The sequence below is a fragment of the Sitophilus oryzae genome, unplaced genomic scaffold (assembly GCF_002938485.1).
Source record: "Sitophilus oryzae breed Bouriz unplaced genomic scaffold, Soryzae_2.0 scaffold_1227_pilon_pilon, whole genome shotgun sequence".
Lineage (NCBI taxonomy): Eukaryota > Metazoa > Arthropoda > Insecta > Coleoptera > Curculionidae > Sitophilus > Sitophilus oryzae.
Genome location: NW_022145868.1, coordinates 151260 through 169562, shown reverse-complemented (window position 1 = coordinate 169562; position 18303 = coordinate 151260). Strand labels below are relative to the sequence as shown.

At 33.5% G+C, this 18303-nt stretch overlaps 2 protein-coding genes across 16 annotated transcripts in view; one reads left to right on the top strand and one right to left on the bottom strand.

Annotated features, from left to right (window-relative positions):
* Window positions 1-18303, top strand: part of LOC115874105 (coiled-coil domain-containing protein CG32809) — a 278991-nt gene that overhangs the window by 109436 nt on the left and 151252 nt on the right. The gene's annotated exons all lie outside the window — the stretch shown is intronic.
* Window positions 1336-18303, bottom strand: part of LOC115874107 — a 36755-nt gene continuing 19787 nt past the window's right edge. The window contains exons 3-6 of the mRNA XM_030889196.1: window positions 10642-10826; window positions 4112-4326; window positions 2731-2830; window positions 1336-2677 (exon numbers count right to left, since the gene is read on the bottom strand). Coding sequence (XP_030745056.1) covers window positions 1647-2677; window positions 2731-2830; window positions 4112-4326; window positions 10642-10826 — 1531 coding nt within the window. The 3' untranslated portion in view covers window positions 1336-1646. The remainder of the gene's footprint in view (window positions 2678-2730; window positions 2831-4111; window positions 4327-10641; window positions 10827-18303) is intronic.

Here is an 18303-nt window from a genome sequence, read left to right as displayed (position 1 = left end):
AATTTCAAAAAAAATTGTAGCTGCTTTATATTGGTTTTTGAGAGAAAGTAGTCAAGCTTTTTTAAAATCATCACTGTAGAGGGTGTCTTAAATAAGTGCAATTATTTTTGGGGCTGCTTTTGAAAACCACTGAATGTTGCCATATTTAAACACAATATATATATACCGGGTGAGTCTCAAAAGTGGCTCACCCCTATAACTTTTTTATTTTTTTAGTTAAAAAACGAGATTTGGTATTTTAGTATATGACATAAATTAGGATTGATTGACGTATTCAATTATCTTCGGTCACTTCCGGTTTCACCGGAAATGACTACGACTTTTGATTTTTAAATGACAACCCCGGTATTTTTTTACTGTATTCGATAGAAAATGTCACTCTGAATAGAATGACATACCATATGTCAACTTTTGACATTTTCGCATATGATTTATTTGAAATTATAACTTGCCGTTCGTAACGAAAATTTGACTCGAAGTACCAAGTGTGTGGTATCAAATTATTCGTAAAAAATGCTTTTTCCAAATATGCTAATGAGCCACCCTAGTTTCATTTGAAAATATTGAGATATGATTAAAAATACGATTTGAGCATTTTCTAGCTGGCCAGGACAAGACACTAAAAACATTAGACGATCCAATCTATTTTTCCAAGACTCCTTGATGAAGAATTAGTGTCTTTAACATAGTCATGGCACTTTAGATTGAATTTTAAAATACAATTTTTGATTAAGCGAGAATGTCAAAAGTTGACATATGATATGTCATTCTATTCAGAATGTCATTTTCTATCGAATAAAGTAAAAAAATACCGAGGGTGCCATTTAAAAATCAAAAATTGTAGTCATTTCCGGTGAAACAGGAAGTGACAAAAAAACAGTTGAATACACCCAATCAATCCTAATTTATATCATATACTAACATACCAAATCTCGTTTTTTTATCTGAAAAAAAATAAAAAAGTTATAGGGGTGAGCCACTTTTGATACTCACCCGGTATGGTTAACGATTTTGGTGGCCCGGCGGTGTTGCCGCTTTTCAACATGCCAGGTGTGACGTATTAAAAATAAAGTGCGGATTTTTATTCTGGGCTTTTTTGTTTTTATTTATTTTCTTAAGAACGACTTCAACTTTTTAGAAAGTAAGATAGCAGAAAATTCTAGAATTAATCGCTTTATTCAATTATGCGATTTCCAAAATATAGTGAAAGAGCCCATTGTCATGTTATAATTTCAAATAAACCATATGCAAAAATGTCAAAAGTTGACGTGTAATGTGTCATTCTATTCGAAAAATACAAAATTTTCTTTTTTTTGTCACATATTACTGAAGTTGAAATATACCACCACTATAAATATTAACTTACCCTGTATTTATAGTAGTTAATTTATAGTTATATCTACTAAAAACTATTAAATTACTCTTCGAAATTATTTTATTTATATCATTTTCATTAAATTAAATTATAATACTATTAGGTAGGGTACAAAACAATCAACAACAAGAAATAATATAAATTGTACGATTAGATGAAGGTATGGACGTGTGGTGACTTATTCATAGCGATGGCAATGACGACGATAACTTAAAAAGTCTATATTAAATATGTACAAAAAGACCTAAATCATTCAAACCTCGTTCTAAAGTTAGAAAGCTTTACACCGAGGTACTGCCGGACTGTAAAAAGCACCGGAAAACAATTTTTTAGGTACCGTTCTCCATCCAAACACCAGAGCTTTGTCGAAGGGTTCTGGATCACAACCTGAGCAAACGTTCATGACTGCCTTTACCTCAGCTTCGGCTGGTTCTCGTTCATCACTTTGCTTCTGCTGTCTTAAAATAGGCTTGTTTTCACCTATACCAGCCAAACCATAGAGAAGACTTTGTTGATATACCTGTCCACCCACTCCACTGGGACCAGAAAATTGATCATCTAAAATCGTACCGCCTCCAACGAACAGCTCTCGTTTCTTCTGCTTATTCGTTGTCGTACTTTTCTCTGTTTCGCGTTTCTTAATTATTCTGTCTCCAAATTGAGGTTCCTTAACTTCCGCTTCACTGGCTTCATCGTTTTGTCTTTTGAACAAAACATGTCCTCCGTAAGTATTATCAACGAATTGTACATTTGCAGGGTTTCCTCCTGCAGAATTACTGCTTATCACACCTCCATTGCCTAAGTTTATTGCTCCACTTCCAGTTCCAAAATTGCCAAAACCTTGAGGGAATAAAGCTTGTTGCTGGGGTTGCTGGGGAGGTAGTCTTTGAGGTGGAGAGAAGAATTGTTGTTGTTGTTGAGGAAATACAGGTACTCTTTGGATTCCTTGCTGTTGTAGCTGTGCTAACTGCGCCTTGGTCAGCTGTTGAGTAACGACTCCTCCGACAAGTTGACCGTTAGCGTATCCCACGTTGTACTCCTGGCCTTGAATGATCTGAGGTTGCTGTCCAGTCGCGAAATTGATCCTGGTACCTCTATTAAGCTGTCCTCCAGTAAGTAGGGGATGTGTGGGTAGTTGAGGACGGTTGCTTGGTGTTGTAGGGGCGGGAGTAGTGATCGCGTTTCCGTCGTGATCGTACTGGTGAGCGTGGTGGTGTTTGTGGTCCTTGTGAGCTTTACCAGCTGTCAGAGCGACGTTGTATAGCTGAACCATGGTGATTTCCCCTAGTATTCCACCAGAGCCTGTAGGGAAAATGGCTTTATTTGTTGTTTTATTTTAATTTGTTATTACTTACCTTTAGGAGCTTCTTTGCCTTCTTGGAAGCCACCTCCTAATTGGCTTTGGACTTGTCCAGTGATGGCGATGCCTCCTGATGGAATCTTATGTCCTACCAACTGAAATTTACAAAATATTAATAATATTTTAATACGTTAAAAAATTCTGAAGGTTAAATAAAATCTTGATGTAAGCCTACTCTAAGGAAGGCCTCTAAACATTGTAGTTATATTAGGTACTTTATAATGTTGTGATTTTGGCAAAGCCCTGAGACTGTACGATGTGTTATAACTCAAGAAAGGGGGACACAATAAATATACAGGGTGAGTCTTAAATAAGTGCAGATATTTTCAAGGGTGTTATATTTCGACCCCAGGAACACGTCTATGAGGTTTTTTCGCAAAGAAAGATGTTGAAAATCGTGCATTTTCTTTTAAATTTGTTTGTGACGTCATTGTAATCCTTGTCAAAGCCTTGTCATGATAATGTGTATTATTAGTTGCCTATGGTAAACTGATAAAAATAACAGCTGAGAAATTTTGAGTTAATTATTTTGTCAATTTTAAATGTGAAAAAGATGCCTTTAAAGTTTTTAGAGCTATAGAGTGTATAAATACGTTCATTTTGTGTTATGGATTGTGACAAAGTGCTTACTAAGTCCCCACGATTTTGTTTATTGATTGTTTTAAAGCAAAATATGGAAGTACTCTAAAACGAATGCTTGCAAAAGGTGATGCTGGGAACTGCTGTTCTTAAAAATGCATTATCCGAGTATTTAATACGATTTATACAGTCAATTTTCTATACTCCATACATATAAGGTGTTTAAATAAATAAACTAAATGATGAACGTTTTGCATTCGGCAACTAATAATGCACGTGTGTGTATTATTGGTTGCCGGATAAGGACTAATAACAATGACAAGGACTACAATGACGTCACAAAGCGAGTAGTTTTCGCATGCACCTGGCGGACACTTTTGGCTGAATGAGCAGTCCTATTAGGTTAACTGTTCTTGAGTCAAGACCATTAAAAAAAGACACGCACCCTTGCAATACTTTTTGGTGGCGTGTAATAAATAAATATCTACCATTTAAGTGAAATTTTGAAATTTTTAGTTACAAAATTTAATACTTATCTTAAAAACGTGACATCGGTAGTAGATTAAAATTATAGGAACAAATTGCAGGGAAAAAATCCGATAGCTCTCAAATTTTTTTCAAAAAATAGCATTTTTTTAATTTTCAAACTTGAATAACTCAGTTATTTTGGACTTATCTGAAAAACGGCAAAGAGAAAACCTGTTTCTTTTATCGAGATCTACCAGCCCTGTAAATATTTGTACTTATTTTGAGACTCGCCCTGTCAAAAAACAAAACTCTATCCAGACCAGACTTACCCTGTTATTGAATCCGCGTCCCACCCTCTCCGCATCGACCCATATCTGCCACTCTCCGGTTTTTCCGTTCCAGCTCTGGCACGTGTGATACCAACGATTCAGGCGCAGGGGGTAGTTGAGCCGGTAGAACGTCTGCCCGTCCAGCGCCAGGCTGAAGTAGCTGGATCGTTCGGTGTTCGATATCCAGGCGTAGATGGCCTTCGGTTGACCGTCGACTGGAAAGGAAAATGGGGCTGAATTATTACGGCGGGGGGTGTAATCGAACGTGGTGGGTGTTTATTGGGGTGGGAAATGAGGTTGGCGTGTGTGTATGAAAACAAACTATAGGAGAAGCTGATTTAAATTTATGGATGTTAAAGTCAATGGGTTTTGTCTAGTATGATTTATTATGTTTATACTGGTATAGTGCTTCTTTTCTGATAATACACTCACATGCAAGAAAACGCAACGGATTTTTTTTTGTCAAGTTTAAAGTATTATACAGGGTTGTTCACCACATACGACACTATTGTAGCTAACCGATTAGACTTTTCCAGATTGTAAGTTTTGGGTTCGTTGAAGGACTATTAGAGCTAGAATTTAAAGATATTTTACAAGATACAGGGTGTCCCAAACAAATAAAAATATCAAAGTTGTATTTTTTAAATAGAACACTCTGTATATTTATCACACTTAAGCCCTACCGTTGTTGAAATATTTTCAATTTTGTGAAATTGCAGTAAAAGTTTTAAGGCTTCATTTCTCAAGGTATCAAAGTTTTTAGCACAAAATACTTACTAACGTTTATTTATTGATCAGTTATTGTGTTGCAAAAAAAAAGGTCTGACTTGTATTATAATTTATTATTCCAGCTAAAAAACGGTAGCGAGCATAGTTTTACGCACCGGGCTATTTCTTCTATAACGAATTTTTACATAATTTTAGAAGATGTTCATAAAACATTTAACCACTAGTTGCTTAAAAAAAGTATACCATTAATGTTGTAAATTATATTTTATCCTCACATAAACGAGCACTTTGTTTATTCACTTATTTCGTCGAACTGCTTGAATCCATTTTTGCTTTTGATCAAATTGGTGTGAGAAATTATGAAGCTATAAAATGTTATTTCGGGAGAGTCGAATAGCCTGGAAACTTGAGTTATTGACAAAGCCAGGTTTTGAATATTATTTTAATGCGGTCAACCTGAACTGTAAACGAAACGGCCGGCGTGAAATACATAGCGAAAATTTTTGATTTCCTCCGTATACAGCGCCGCGGTCGGAATTTTTTTAAATTAACTGAAATGCACCAAGCTTATAAACGTTTATAAAATTATTATTCCAACATAATATACATTATTCCAACTTATACAACCAACTTATAAGTTGGTTCCATAATAGTAAGACATAAATTCATTTAATCTGAAGGTTTCATTAAATCATACCTGAATAAATAAAAATCCGATATGACATTCTATTCTTCATATAGAAAATCAATATTCCTACATACACATCTACAGTTTTTCCTCGTTATATAACATCACAAAATCGTGCCGAAATCACTCAACACCGAGCGATAAATCGATTTCGGTTGGTCATTCACTGGAAGGGAAATAGAGAGACCTGTAATGTAATTGGAGAGCAGATTTACTGACAGCGTTAATGAGCTTGCAGCGCGAAAATAGAACGTGAAGAGGTATCTCTACGTACCACAGATCGATTGATTTTGAGGTTTTGTATAACTCCAAATTGACATCGGCTTATTAGAGCTAGGCATACGAATTTTTATTTTTGTTAATAATTACTGGCTAGTATTTATATTGCAGAGAATTATTTATATTGAATATTATATATATCGCATCATCGTCATCATTTTCAGCTTATTCAACCATTTCCAATTATGGTGTAGCCTCCCTCGCATACTCTCTTTGTAGTTGGGCCCATTGTCGTCTATTGCTGGCTATGGGGGCCCAAGTTATCCCTGCTAATATCCTAATATCAAGATACCATCTCAGGTTCGGTCTTCTTCTAGGTCTATTAATTCTTCGTGATCCATCTGTTGTCCGTTCTTCTTGCCAGGTGTCCTGCCCATTGCCATTTGAGTGATTTGACTCTGCGGATGACATTTATTTCCTGGGTTTTTGGTCATATCAACTCTATTTTTAGTTTACGGTCTTTCTTGGTTATTCCGAGCATATTTCCAATGAGCGCTGTGCGACCTGCTGACTGTATATCAATAGTTTACATTTTCCGTAACTGTTTTTGGGATGCAAATCACAGACATCATGCGAAATTAATTTAAAGCCTGCGTTAAGTGTCGCTAATGCCGCATAACATCTGCTTTTCCACTCGTATCAGTTGTTAAAACACAACCCAAAGCGACGTAGTTATAATAGAAGCATTAAGCGCATTGTAAACTTAATTCTCACAATATAAACGACTCGGGACATCGTTGTAAACGAACTTATAAATTATCGTTAATGCGCTGGCTAGCAAACCAGACGTGAAATAGTTGATAAAACGTTTGAAATGCCAGAAAGGCGGTAGAAATGTGCCGCGAACGGCAACAAACCATAAATAATCCTTTTTAAGGATGTTCGACGTCAGAAAACGGTAGTATGGAACTCTAATGTCATCTATTATGGGAGAAAGTTTACTTATTTTGGTATTTCGAATGGCTCTGTCAAGGTGGTTGTTAAGAAGAGTTATTACGAAAATCGTGTTTTCATTTAAATGTCATTTATTCGTTCATTCGTCATATAAATCTAAATAAACGAAACAAAGTCGGGTTACTCCAAAAAAAGTTTTATAGTTATTTCGCCACTGTAAGAATATCTACAAAATAAAATAGTTAATTGTTGTAAACACTACTGCGTTAATCCACCAGAGACTAATTTTCAGCAATGGTGTACTAATAAACAAATTTGCCTAACGGACAAAAAATGCTTAACGTTTCGGGAAGTATATCTCTATCTCGAAAAAAGAAAAAACTATTTAAAATATCTAAATTTTCAATTTTTCTGAATTCAGTTACTGTGAACGAATTTTTTTATTTTTCTTTTAGAGGCTATCGCTTCTTTCATAATAATTTTTGCATTGTTAAACTCTACCCAATGCCCTGTGTCCCATGAATGCTTAAAAATCTTAGATTTGTGAAAGTCGCCCTTTCTTAAATGATCTTTATGTTCTTTAATTCGAACATTTAAAGGTCTAGATATAGATGTTTCACCAATATAAAATTTATCACATTCACATGGTATTTTGTATATTTTATTTCTTGTTTGTTGTCCAGTGTTCATTGGTTTAGTGTGTGTTAAAATGGATCTAAATGTATTTTGTGTTTTGAAAGATGTTCGTATGTTATATTGTTTTCCTAGCCTTCATATTGTTTCCGAAACGCCTCCTTTGTATTTTGTATAGAATTGTAAGTTGTACATATTGTGTATTGTTATCATTGTGTGTATCCTGTCTATGATTTGGGGTTTGTATTTGGTATGTTTTGTCAATAAAAGGTAGTGGATAGTCGTTTTATATTAATGTATCTTTTATATGGTTTATATCTCTGTTTAGTGAATTGTCGTCGGAACATATTATTTTTGCCCTATCATATAAACTTTTTATAACACCTTTTTTACACTTATACTGTCATTAGATGTGAAATTTAAGTATCTGTCTGCATTTGCTGATTTTCTGTAAACATCTAAACATCTTTTCTTACAGTGAAATACCCATAGGATTTTTTTGGAGAGATGAGTCCGCTACAGAGGTATACAGGGTGATTTTTAACCTATACGCATAAAGTTGGGAAATAATTGCTGATGACAAATAATGGCTAATAATGAAAAAAAAAGTTAGTAAAATATTTTTATTTACGGAGATAACAAACTATTGGAAATAAAAACAAAAAACCTAAATTCCATTAAATTGAATGTGCACTAAATATTTTTATTTACAGAGATAACAAACTATTTGAAATAAAAACAAAAAACGTAAATTCCATTAAATTGAATGTGAATTTACTGATAAAGTTGATAAATTTTTGTGAAAAAAAACTCAAATTATTTCAAAATCTAAAAATATTTTACTAACATTTTTTTGGTTAAGCCAAGTTTATGCGTATAGGTTAGAAATCACCCCGTATACGTTTTTAGATATTTACGTTATAATTCCGGTAAATCAACTTTTTACAGTATGAGTGAAATGTTTTTTACAATTATTTCAAAAATGGTAAAGAGAAAATATATTGCTTTTATCAAAATCTACCAGCCCTGAAAATATTTGCACTTATTTAAGACTCACCCTGTATAATCTAAGATGAAAATTTAATCGAACCTACCATCGGTAGATTATTACGTTCTTCTGATGATTTTGTTTTTCTCTCTTTTGTAGTAATGCTAGCTATAGAGATAAACTGTATTAAATAACGGAAAGAAGGAAATAAAAGGTGAAATATTTATCAAAACACTTCCGGAGATTATACCCCCATTAACCGAACAGTAATAATAATTAATTGTTATCAAATCCGAAACGCTCCCATTCCGATAGAACAACTATATTAATTGAAAGTATTCACCATCCATATATCATCCTATTCCTTCTAAAACACCAGATGCGGGTTACAATTAGCTTTATTAGCTTCTGCGAACATTTTCACTTTTCTCTATTAATATAACTACTATTATTAATTGTTTATTTGGGAGATTCTGCACTACCTATTACTTTTTTGGTCATTCTTTTTAAATCCTAACCAAACTATAACCATTGTTTTGTTATTTTTATACACAGAGCTATTATTCAATTTTGTAGTAGAAACATACATAGATAAGTTATAAGAATGTTATGAATATCAAAATGTTATCAATGATACTTGTGGTAGTATAAGCGCATGAGAATTTGCCACAACCACAGCTCATTCAACACCAGCTAGACCTATTAGCTTGTTATATGTATAAAATATCTAGAATAAAGCTTAATTCAGAATCTCGCAATTAGTGGAATAAATTAGTTAGTAGTTTCAATTAGCGTAAGAGAAGAAGAAGAAGTGATTAATAATGTACGACCAGAAGAATAAACTGTTTACAAGACATACAAAATCACAGTTAAAATAGAATCAGCCATTTCTGTCGGCTTTTTGACAACAAAATTAAAATATCTTAGCCGTCGTAAATTTCCTGGCAAAATGTATACACTCGTAGTTTTCTACGGTTAGTTTGTTTCGATGTTTCCAAATTGATTTATCACCACGAAACGGTCGATATTTACTTTCAAACAAGTTTAAACTTCGTAGGATTTGCTCGGGCTATAACTCATTTGCAAATGTATGTCAGGAAAATAAGGAACTAATTGAAGCAGTTTAAAGAGATTTAATTTGAATTTCGAAAATTAAGCAAAAATATATTTTAGCCTTATTCTTCTTTTTTTTGATAAAACAAGTAAGAACAGTTCTCAATTTTAACAGGTACCATGTCACTCAATGTAATCAAATAAGTACTATGATGAAAAACGGGGTACAGTTGGCTTGAAAATGACCAAACCAAACCAAATCAATACATACAAAATTACAGCAATTTTCGTTTCTAAACCATCTCTGACGCCGTTTTTTTTTTCGATGGTATGGTATTTTAACATTATAGTGCTGTATATACCGGGTGCGTCTTAAAACTGGCTCACCCCTATAACTTTTTTATTTTTTTCAAATAAAAAACGAGATTTTAGTTTGTTAGTATATGACATAAATTAGGATTTATTGACGTATTCAATTGTTTTTGGTCATTTCCTGTTTCACCGGAAATGACTTTTTGCATCTAAATTTTGCATATTCTATTGAGAGTGTCATTTTCTATCGAATAAAGTAGAAATATACCGAGGGTGCCATTTAAAAATCAAAAGTTGTAGTCATTTCCGGTGAAACAGGAAGTGACCAAAAACAATTGGATACGTCAATCAATCCTAATTTATGTCATATACTAACAAACCAAATGTGGTTTTTTTATCTGAAAAAATAAAAAAGTTATAGGGGTGAGCCACTTTCAAGACGCCCGGTTACATCAAATAAATAAAATTAATTTTTAACTCATTATTAGAAAGTAGTTTACTTAAATTATGACAGACACTCTTGATGTGAATAAATAATACTCATTTCTAGACATTTTATATCAAATTTACTATCTAAATCATCAATAACAATTTAAGTGTTATTTAGTCAAACAAATGAGCTAATTTATAATTGACAGCTTGCTTTAATAGACATAATGAGACTGTTTTATCACACATCTCCATATTTATGTAGAATGATGTGTTGTAAATGCATTAACACATTCACTTCTATTTGTGCATTGAAAATATATGTTTGTTAATTTATTGGCATCAGATCATATAGTTGATAGAAAACTTTCAGCTATTCTCAATAATGTTTTTTACATAGCATGCACTTTATATATATTTGATAGCAACTATCAGCAACAATAAACAATGTGGCAGTAGATGATTTTCTTTTGAAAATTTGAAGAAGTTAAAATTAATTGTATTTTTTGGGACATGTTACTTTACCTGCATAACTGAAGATGGGGTGGTCATTGCTGTGATTGGTGAACTTTGCCCAGTAGCACAGAGTGAATTCTTTCAAATCTGGTAATGAGGTTTTGTATCGGATGTACTGGAAGTACAAGTCTTGGGTAAATCCTACTTTATAGAGGGCGCACTGGTCGCCAGGACCATCAACTTCAGAAGAATATCTAAAAATAAGAATAGTCTAAGTTAGAGCATTTAATTTTAAAAAAGTGATGGCAATATAAATACTCTATTCCTTAACCAAAAGGGACTTTTTCATTTTTTAAAGGAAGACAGGCTGACAGACTGATTAGTCTGTAGCCCTATTTTCATGAATTTTTTAGCAAATTGTATATTAAATCTATCAACTTGAATTCATAAACTCATTTTTTATAAAATTTAGTATTAGGTTTATCAGAATTAATTGAAGGGTTGTTTTTTTACCTTAACTTTAAAACACCCTATGCAATAATTTCGTGCGTTATTTTTCCTAAAACATTATTATTCGATCAGAACCATGTCTCCTGAGCATTTTCCTTTCTGGTTCATGTCAACACATGCCTTGGTTAATTTTTAAGAGCGAAATAAACTTGCCACCAATAATTTGGAATTTTTTCAACTACCATTATTTTATGATGTTATTTTTTAATATCACGAGGTGGTTTTGGTGCCAATTGTCGAAATCACATATCAACACTGGTTAAAACTCTAAATTAAAATTTAAAAAACGTTAAGAAGTAACGATACTGGCTTCGTTTGAATAAACATTAGTAAGACTAACAGAACTAATGATATTAAAGAAATAACTGTTATATCTAAGTGTACAAACAAACAAAACACTTGTAAAACACACTCTAATAGTTTGTACTGCCTCCCCCGGCTGCTATAACTGTTTGTAGGACGTCGATTGCTGCAACTCTTAATGAGGCTGCAAATATATTGTATTATCTTTTCCCATTCTTCGTCAAAGACCAAGAGAATATTCATAATTTCGGTCACCTTCAACAAGATCAATGACTTTTGCACAATCTTCAACACTAAGAACCATATTCAATCGTAGACAACAATAATCACCAATCGCCACCTTGTCATTATGAAGAATAACATCAAAAAGTAACGATATAATTGAAAAAGTTGCAAAATGTTAATCAACGTAATGATTATCATCACATGCCTTGGTTAAAATTAACCAAGGCATGTATTGATATGAGTTAAAAAACAAAATATTCGGTTCTGACCGAAAAATAACTTTTCAAAAAAATTTCCTAACGAAATTATTGCACAGGGCGTTTTAAAGATAGACTAAAAAACAACTCTCAATTAACACTGTATAATAAGCCAAATACTAAGAGTTTATGAATTAAAGTTGATAGATTTATACAGGGTGTTTCAAAACAAATGCGAAAAACTTTAGGGGGTGATTCCTTGTTCAAAATAAAGGGTAGTTTGCTTTATAAACGTTGGGTCAAAAGTCAACCATTAGGGAGATATCGCGGTACAAAGATGGCGGAAAAACATGCAAAAAAATTAATTTGGATAGTTTAGTTTGTTTAGAAACTTTTTTATCTCTTGTGTTTTTTTGATAAAACTCACCGATTGGTAATTAAAAAATAAAATGTAAAGCATTACATGTCAGGACAAAAAACATTTTTAGATTAAGAATCTAGTGATAATAACGATAATAATAATCATCTAGATAATAACGTATTGCAGTAGAGTAATGTCAAATAAAATAATATTAAGAACATCCTAAAAAGTAACAGCGGCCGACTAGATTTTTTCCTAAAAAAATTACAGCAGCCCACTAGATTCTTTATCAGAAAATGTTTTTTGTCCTGGCATGTAATGTTTTACATTTTATTTTTTAATTTCAAATCGGTGAGTTTAATCAAAAAAATACAAGAGATAAAAAAGTTTCTAAACAAACTAAACTATCCAAAAAATTAATTTTTTTGCATGTGTTTGATAAGATTTTTCTTTAAATTTCGTTAACAAGAATGATAGGGGTAGTTTATTTCAACCCCTTCCACTCATTTTAAAAAGTTGCAAAAATTACCAGAAAGTGTGTTTTCATATCATCACATGCCTTGGTTAAAATTAACCAAGGCATGTGTTGATATGAGTTAAAAAACAAAATATTCGGTTCTGACCGAAAAATAACGTTTCAAAAAAATTTCCTAACGAAATTATTGCACAGGGCGTTTTAAAGATAGACTAAAAAACAACTCTCAATTAACCCTGTATAATAAGCCAAATACTAAGAGTTTATGAATTAATGTTATTATTTATTATACTACTATACTAGGTTGCTAAAAAAAATTATGAAAATACCCGGGTGGTCTGAAAATTTTCCGACCTAACAAACATACAAGACATTTTTTCTGAATATTTTTTTTTATTTTTTAACATAGTTCTTTTGTAACTCTACACACTTTTCCCAGCGATGCTCCCATCTCTGTAACCCGTCCAAAGAGTACTCGGCGTTTTTCTCTGCAAAATTGTGGTTCACGAAGGTGATGCCTCTTCATTTCACGAAAATCTCTGTCCTCCGAGCGCAATTTTTAAATGATGGAACAAAAACAAGTCGCTAGGGGCTAGATCTGGTGAGTAAGGCGGATGGTCAAGCAGTTCAAACCGTAATCCGTGGATTTTCGCTCTGGCAACTGCTGAGGTTGAGACTGTGCGTTATCTTGGCGAAACAGAATTTTTTTTTTCTGTAAATGTGGCCGTTTTTCTGCTTTTAACTTGTCAAGTAATGATGCGTAGTATGCTCCTGTGATGGTTTTATCAATCAATTAAAATAACTCCATGACTATCCCAAAAAACAGGCGCCATCACTTTCCCAGCCTAAATAACAGTTTTTGCTTTTTTGGAGCCGGTTCTCCCTTTGCTGTCCACTGTTTGGACTGTATTTTTGTTTCTGGTGTATAGTGATGTATCCAAGTTTCATCTACAGTAATTAATCGACGCCAAAATCTCGGATTTATTGCACCTAAACTGCGCCAACATAGCGTTGGAAATGTTCATACGAACACGCTTTTGGTCGAACGTGAGCAAACGCGGCATCCAACACGCGGACAGCTTTCTCATGCCTAAATCTTGATTTAATATGTGACAAACACGTTCTTTTGATATGTTCATGACCTCTGTTATCTCTCTCACTTTAATTCGGCGGTCGTCTAGCACCATTTGGTGAACTTTGGCGATGTTATCGTCGGTAGTTGCAGTTTTTGGACGTCCCGAACGTTCATCGTCTCCCAAGCTCATACGGCCACGTTTAAATTCAGCTGCCCAAAATTTCACTGTGGTAAATGATGGTGCAGAGTCCCCATACACAGAATCCAACTCATGTCTAATTTGTGTAGGCGTATTGCCTTTCAAAACCAGATATTTAATGACAGCTCGATACTCGATTTTATCCATTTTCACAAAAACACTGACATCAACTCACTCAAACGACTGTTACGTAACAACTGCGCATCCAAAATGGCTGAAACTTTGGTGAACAGATGAACAATGAAAATTCACTAGCTTTTATCTACTGTGCTGCCATCTTCACGTTGATATCGGAAACTTTTCAGACCATCCTCGTAGGGCTAAAAATAAAAAAATATAACATTTTAAAAAACTAGACCAAAATTTTTTCTGTTGCGTTTTTTTGCATCTGAGTGTACAAAATACAGTTTTCTTTCAAAATATTTCTTTCTTTGCATTATGTCTTGTCTTTTATTCATTTTCTCTAATGATAAAAAAAACTTCAGTCGTTGACAAGGCTTCCAATTAAAATTAACAAAAGACGACAGAGAGTTTCTTGATTTAATTAACTCCGACGAAACGAAATCGATCCCTGCTCACTTTCCATTCTCTGCGAATTCTTCGATTTGTAATCGAGTTTCTGATTTTTAATGAACTTCCGACTCCTTGTCCTCTGCACTTCACAAGTTGTTTTCCTTTTTTTTATTTTGTAAAAAATGCAGACTAGCAGAAAAATCACTGACCTATTTAAGTTATACAGAGTCAAAAATTGTCATTAAAATGTAACAGTCTGATTAAGGCATTTTTTGAATCTGTGAAACTACATTTGTTTATTTACAGATATTTTCCACACTTTCATGTTGAGAAATAGGACAAGTACTTTATCGAAGGAACGCTTATCAGGCGGATTCTTATTTGGATATTTTTGAGCATAAGCCCTTGAGGCCAAGAAGCAATTTTCCTCACAAAATAAAATCACTAGTAACATATCCATTCGTTCCGCCAGCAGATACTGCCATTTTTCTAAATAATAATGTCCATAATCAAATGTCGACTTTTATGTAAAATAAATATTTAAATTAGATCACCAATTTTTGGTACCCCTGTATAAATTGAAGGAAGCAATATTTTTTTTTAGTTTATTTCTCTGCCTTTAAACTCAGCACAAGAATTAATTTTGAAAAGTAATGTATAGGGTGTTGATAAATTTTATAAACGTACTTAGCCCTTATAATAAATACCTTTTTTTGGACTCAAGAATCCAAAAATGAAATAAAATACCGGGTGTTCCATAAGAGAAAATATAACTTTGGTATGGATCTTAGTTCTGAAACACCCTGTATATTTCAAAATAATTTTAAATTGTGCACATTGCCTCCCCACGTATACCCATAAAATATTTTGTTTCTCCATCTTTCCGTTTTCGTATAATCAACCGATGTGTATGAGCCACCCTCTATACAGGGTGTCCCAGAAATAAGTGTAAGTATTTTAAGGGGTGGTAGATCTCGATAAAAGAAACATATTTTCTCTTTATCGTTTTTCAAATAAGTCCAAAATAACGGAGTTATTTTACTTTGAAAATTTCCAAAAAAAAAATAATTTTTTGCTCAAATTTTGAGAAACACTGGATCTTTTCTGGATTTTCTTTCTTGTAAATTGTACTACCTATATTGCCATATTATCAAGAAATTATGTTTTTTAACTAAAAACTAAAAAAAATTTCGAATTTTTAAAAAATGTTTTTCGTGAAAAAAACCTCATAGGCGTGTTCTTGGGGTTGACAAAGAGAAGAATCTATGGAGGATTCAACTTCCAAGTTTAAACTTGAATTAAACTGGTTTAAACCGGACTGTTTAAAAAGGCAGGATATTGAATTCCAAGTAGCTGTCCAAGTGGGACCCCCTTCTATTTAAAATACAATAAAAATACCACAAAATTGTTTAGAAACACTACGACTACGACTTAAAAAAAAATATAATATCTCCAAGTCCTTCAAACTCTTTTTTCAAGAATTTTCTTATGTATATTTAAGAATAAAACAAATAAATGAACTGACGTTGACATTGTATCTTCAAAACGCATCAAGATCATTGAAATAAACCGACAGATATCTTTACATCTGACTGGTCGGTGCTTAATTATGCTAAAAATAATTCGCATAGCTGTTTTGTAATAGGCTGGCGTCAATTAATGTTAGAATTAGCGCGCGAGCCGCTGGAATTCGTTCCGTTTTATGCATGGAAAAGTAATTAAGAAAATTGATAAATGAGAAATATGCAATAATGTACAGTGGCTGCTGGTTGCAAAGTGTATACAAGGGCACCTGCTTATACTTCACTCTAATATACTTGTTATATTTTATATTATTATTCAATAAAATAATAATAAACAACGCTTATTATTAAAGTATGATTTCAGAGCTTTGCGAAAGGCGGGAAAGAATGAAAGTGACTTGATATTCAAAGGCAGATGATTGTACATTTTTTGGCATTGCACAGTATTGAGCCTTTGAGCCGTAAGATGGCCTTCCGGGAATGGCAGATATGTGCTTGCGAATTAAGCAAACGGATTCAAAAATGAATAAGGAAGAATCAGTATTTTGAAATTTTTAAAGAAATTCTGGCAGTGAGTTCTATACTGTTCAGTCCCAATAAATATCAAACTGCTCTCTCTTTTGAAGTTTGAAAATACGATCAAATTTTGTCGCGCAGCAAGTACCCCAAAATGGAAGGGCATAACGAAGATACGACTCAAAAAGGGCATAATAGACTATTCTAGAGATTGATAAGTTAAGTTTCTTAAAAACTGATCTTAGCGCAAAACAGGCAGCGCTTAGTTTCTTTGATATAGCTTCGATGTGCAAGTCCCATTTTAACGAGTTGTCTACAACAAGTCCTAAAAATTTCACAGAGTCCACGACGTCAATAGTGGTGTTATTAAGTACAAAAGGTTGTATAGTACTTTTATATGACAAAACTTTAGTTTTTGAAAGGTTGAAGTATAGGAGATTAGAATCGCACCAAGATTTAATGGTGCGTAAGTCACTGGATATAGTATTATATAGTACCGTAACATCTGGGCCGCTCCAAGTGAAACTAGTATCGTCAGCAAAGAGGCAGATTTTACCGCCAATGTCTAGAATTGCAATGTCGTTGATAAACACGAGAAACAAAATAGGGCCAAGTACTGAACCCTGTGGGACACCACATTTTATATTCTATAGGCTTACAAGAAGACATAGACGTATCAATCCTCACAAGCTGCCTTCTGTTGCAAAGATATGACTTAAGCCATTCGAATGGCACTCCCCTGAATCCATAGTATTGCAATTTGTTAATTAACATATTATGATTTACACAGTCGATTTAATAGTATTTATGTATCTTACTGTACTGGAGTACATATTATGGAAGAAACTCAATCATATTCAAATTTAGAATGTCCCTTTATCTAAAGAAGAAAACATTCGATCAATATGTACTACCAGCCATGACCTAATGCATGCGAAACCTGGTTACCTTAAATGGACATCATCAGGAAACTGCAGGTCATACCATGCTCACATACTCAGAAGACTCAGGTAATAGATGTTATTCACAGAATCAAATTCCTCAAGTAATTGCAAGAAGAACCAACAACAGATGGACCACAAAAATTAAGGCATGGTACCCACGTGAAATTAAGAGACCTAGAAGAAGACCAGACCTAAGATGGGACCATGAAATTAGTAGGGATAACCCGCATAGCCAACAATAGAAAACAATTTTCTTTGTTTCTATTGCTGATTTAACGTCAATAAATAATCTAATAATGTAAACAATTATACTTATAGTAGTTTTAACCTAGATTAACTTGGCACTCTAACAGGAAGGAACAGAATTAAATTATTCTGTTTCTTTCTGCGGCATTCAAGGCAACGAAAAATTCAACGAATTGGCAAGGCAAGGATCATAGGAATACTATTTTGATCCAGAGCCAGTACTGGGAGTACCTACTCAAATGTATAACCCGTAGTACACTAAATCTCTTGATCAGGGAAAATCAGGACATGATCACTGGACAAACAGACAGGGATATAGACATAGTAATACCTACATTCAAGTATCTAATTCTAAAACCACAAAAGAACTGCCAATACTAATAAAGAATAAAGTACGGATTATAGCAGATTCCTTGACAGAAGATATGTCTGTCAAGAGCTACCTGAACAAGCTCAACCTGTGTTTTCCACGAAAATCTTAGCTGCAGACTCTACGATCCTGAAACAGTAGAGCACATAGTATGCCACTGATACTCTCCATTTCAGAAAGGAAGGCTAGAAACGAAGGAGATATGCTCTCGTTCTATGAAGAACCTGCATAAGCTGGTTCAGGGTACAGAGATTGAAGACTGGGTACAGACATA